We start from the raw sequence: 4,012 nt of genomic DNA, 5'->3' as shown, positions 1-4,012 counted from the left end.
ACCCACCGCGGCTCCGCGGCCGACCGTCTCGGCCGCAGCCTCCGGGGCAGGGCGCACGCCCGGGCTCGGGCGGCAGGACCGCAGCAACTTGCGCCCAAGGCACCGTTATAGGGCCGGCAGCGGCGGCGACGGGGAGGAGCCGAAGCCCCACGCGAGGGTGGAGCTCCAGGGCTCGGGCCTTCGCCGAGCCTGAGGCCTCTGCTCCCTCACCTGATCCACGCTAGTGGCTGACATTCTTCACCGCAACCCGAGAGCTGCTGCTGCTGCCGCTGCCGCTGCTGCCGCTGCCGCCGCCGCCGCCGCTTGGGCCTCTCCCCGTGCACTCACAGCAGTTGGCTGCCGCCCTCCGCCGAATGACTGATCCAGCCGCCGCCGCTGCCGCCGCTCGTCCAGAAGCCAGAAAGAGGGCCTCGCGCTCCGGGGTCCGTGAAAGGGGCCCTTCTTTTCGGCGTGCAGGTTCCTCTTCCCCCTCTCGCTCTTCGCTCCTCGGGTCCACAATGGCGGACAGACTCCCTAGTCTCACTTCCGCTCTGAGCCTCCCTGACCTTCCGCTCTCCACTCTGACGTCCCTGCTCACCTCGCTCTTCCTCCCCCACCCGCCTGCCCGCCAGCTACCGACCTTGGCTCCGCCTGCGCATCGCCACGTCACCGGAGACGGGGACCGCTGGCCGGCCCCTGGACGCATGCGCCGGGGAAGGAGTGCGCCTGTGCGGCGGCGAGCGCCACCTTCCAGGGACGCTTCAGTGGCTTCCTTCTGTGTGGCTCGCGGGATGCAGGGCGCGCGGCAGGCGGAGGCAGCGGGAAGCGGGCCCGAGCGAGATGCCCTCGCGCTCTGGGCGGGAAGTAGGCCGGGGCGGGAGACGGCGGCTGCCTGGGAGTAGAGCGGTGTCGAAGGCGTAGTGCCGGCGGCGCCCTCCTGGTGGCGGAGCGGATCTTGGTGGGTTGCAGCGTCGCAGCCACAGCCGCACCCGCCCCGGCTGAGCGAGCAACGGCGGCCGGGCCTCCGCCAGAGCCTCCTGAGGCTATCCAAGGCCACGTGGGCGGCTGGGTGAGTCAACCGCCCTCGGGACAGAGTTGCTGGGCCTACCGCACGAGCCAGCACGTGCAGCAAAAGTGGCTGGGTTAGAGTTCTGGGCACTAACGCAGAGAGGAGGTGCGCCAGCAAATGTTCATTCTCACCAAAGCCCGGGTACATGCTCAGAAAAACTCTTAATTAATCCATAAGCTCTGGAGTCAGATTTACCACCCAATTCCCGCACTTGGGTTCCCCTCCCCTAATGTTATAAAGTAATCTAGGGAAAGATACACATAGTTACAGGACGTTTTTCAATCGTAAAAGTTAGTTTCGAAAGAAACTGGTTAAGTTACTTTTTTGCAAACTGGCAAAACCAAAGCAGCCGATTTGCAACATTTTGAAAGTTCTGTTGAAATAACATCTTTGCAATAAAGGCAAAGATTCCTTGCCTAATAGGTGTGACGTGGACTCTAAAAAAAATAATTTAGATGACTAAATCCTTTCTTAAAAGCCATCAGATAAGTGATAATTGAGAAAGTATAAAATTGTTGGATTATAGGATTCTTTTTGTGTTTCACGATGCAACAGTATTTTAGAAGCTCTGAGAAATAAAACTGAAACTTACCTTGAGAGTCCACTGCTTCATGTAAATAACCGAGAGGCATTTTTCAGATCTGGTCAGCTTCCCAAGCTGTCTCATTTTGCCACAGGTCCCAGGGATTCAGCCGGATTTTCAGCTCAGGCTGAACACTCTTGCCACTTCTAAGACTTCTCCCACCCTTCCAGTTCTCGTTCTCAGTCTCTCCAGTCTACCCATCCTCCACTCTTTATTAGTGTGAAAGAGTTTGCTGCTGCATTCTATGCGTGGGGAGAGAGTATATAAGAGGAGGCTTGTGAAATCTTGCAGGCCTTGTCCTTAATTATCTTTGTTAAAAACCATGGCTTTGGAATCCAATCTATCTGAGTTTGATTCCTGGCTGGACTAGAATTTGTTGCATAACCTTGGGAAAATTACTGAATTTTTCTAAGCCTTAGTTTCCTGATAACTAAAGTGAGGTCAGATATGTACAATTTCTGGCAAAAATAAATAAATAAATAAATAAATAAATAAGCAAGCTTTCAACAAGCATGGATAGTTTCGGATTTCTTTGCTAAATAATTACCAGAATGGTGGTAGTATCTTACATTCATTGAGTGTTCATTATGTGTCAAGCACTGTAATAGTTATTTAAATCTTCACATCAACTTTGTGTGTTAATTCTGTTACAAAAACTGGCACATGGTGAGGTTAAGGAACACACCCAAAATAACAACAGCTATTCACTGAGAGCCAGGATTTAAATACAGGCAGTTTGGCTCCAGAGTTTGTACTCTAGCCTCCATAAAATACCGCCTGATGACATGATGTTTGATGAGCTTCTGTCCTCTTTCATTCCTGCCCCTCAACAGTTTCCTTCCTTGCTTATTGCCCTCCCTAGCATTGAGGTCTGAACTTGCAGAATGGAGTGGTAACTACCATGAAATATAAGCCCATTTAATTTAGTATTAAATATGATTTTTTGAAGTACATCAAGGAGACTACATTTCCAATGCCTCCAGGAGTATGCAGATGAAATTTTGAAAAATGCTGCTCTAGAGTTTTGATTCTAGACAAAATTTCACTTTTCTACAGGGCCACAGGTATATCAGGCTCTTGGTTAAAAAAACAAAAACAAAAACAAAAACAACACTGTTCAAAGCTGGGGAAGGAGTGGGTAGGTTAGGTTTCAGGCCCATTTACCCATCAGCCATCTTGGTGCCTTATCCGGTGGACTTCTCTGTACAACTCTAAGCAATGGCCCTATACTTCTTCGTGACTTTTTGTATCACTTAAAATTAGGTTCAGCTGCAGGTGACATCAAGCTGAAAATAACAGGAACTTAAGCAAGAGGTCTGTTTTTCTCTCACATAAAAGAAATCTGGAGGTCGTCCAGGGCTTGGGCTATTGTCACAGTGTTAGGTATCCAGACTCCTAGCCTGTTGTTCCACCATCCTCGGGATAACACTTCCACCTGTGAGCCAAGATGGCTGCTCAAGGTCATAATCACATTTCTACCAGCAGAAAGCAAGGTGAAGAAAGGCATGTCTCTTTCCTTCGTGGACATTTTGAGAAATTGTATTGCCTACTTCTACCCACCTCCAACTCACTAGAACAGTCTTGCAAAAATACCTGGTTGAAGGAAACTTGGAAACCATTCTGGGTGGCCATGTGTCAGATTCACTTCCTTACTTAGCACTAGAGTATTGTTTGTGGGCTTACAAATAAATTTTAACTGAGTAGGCATTTGCAAATACAGAATCCGGGAATAATAGGAATCAACTGTATTTAAAGTGACAAGAATAGTGATTGACACAATGTAATAAGTAAGAGTTCTTTTCTCTTCTTGTAGGTGCATACTAGGATACTGGATTATTAAAATTTTATATGAATACTGTGAGTCTCTGAGTAAAATATATTAGAAAGCAATGTGTAGATTAAACAAGTATGTCATTTGTAGTTGATTAAAAGTGGTGGTTAAGTCACAGAATGTCAGACATAACCTTTTAGCCCATGGGAAAATCAGATTTAGCCTAGATGTTTTAAAGTTAACATTTTTCTCAAAAAACACACAATCCAATTAAAAATGGCCAGGGGACCTGAATAGAAATGTTTCCAAAGGAGATAAACCGATGTCTAACAGACAGATGAAAAGATGTTCAACGTCACTCATCAGGGAATGCAAATCAAAACCACAATGAGCTGTCACCTTACTCCTGTCAGAATGGCTAAAATCGAAAAGAGAAGAAATAACAGTTGGCAAGGATGTGGAGGAAAAGGATCCCTCATACACTGTTGGTAAGAATATAAATTGGTGCATCCACTACTGGGCATCTACCCCACCCAAAAACGAAAACACTCATTCAAAAAGATACACACACCCCTATATTTATTTTAGCATTATTTACAATGGCCAAGAT

General features: G+C 47.8%; 1 protein-coding gene across 1 annotated transcript in view; it reads right to left on the bottom strand.

The window, feature by feature from the left end:
* Positions 1–383, bottom strand: part of YTHDF3 (YTH N6-methyladenosine RNA binding protein 3) — a 40,777-nt gene extending 40,394 nt beyond the window's left edge. Inside the window, exon 1 of the mRNA XM_040625661.1 lies at positions 211–383. Within this exon, the coding sequence (XP_040481595.1) occupies positions 211–234 (24 nt within the window). The 5' untranslated portion in view covers positions 235–383. The remainder of the gene's footprint in view (positions 1–210) is intronic.
* Positions 384–4,012: the final 3,629 nt, after the last annotated feature.

Source organism: Ursus maritimus, unplaced genomic scaffold (genome assembly GCF_017311325.1).
Source record: "Ursus maritimus isolate PB19 unplaced genomic scaffold, ASM1731132v1 scaffold_9, whole genome shotgun sequence".
NCBI lineage: Eukaryota > Metazoa > Chordata > Mammalia > Carnivora > Ursidae > Ursus > Ursus maritimus.
The sequence above is the reverse complement of the archived record's forward strand: the minus strand, read 5'-3'. Positions and strand labels throughout refer to the sequence as shown.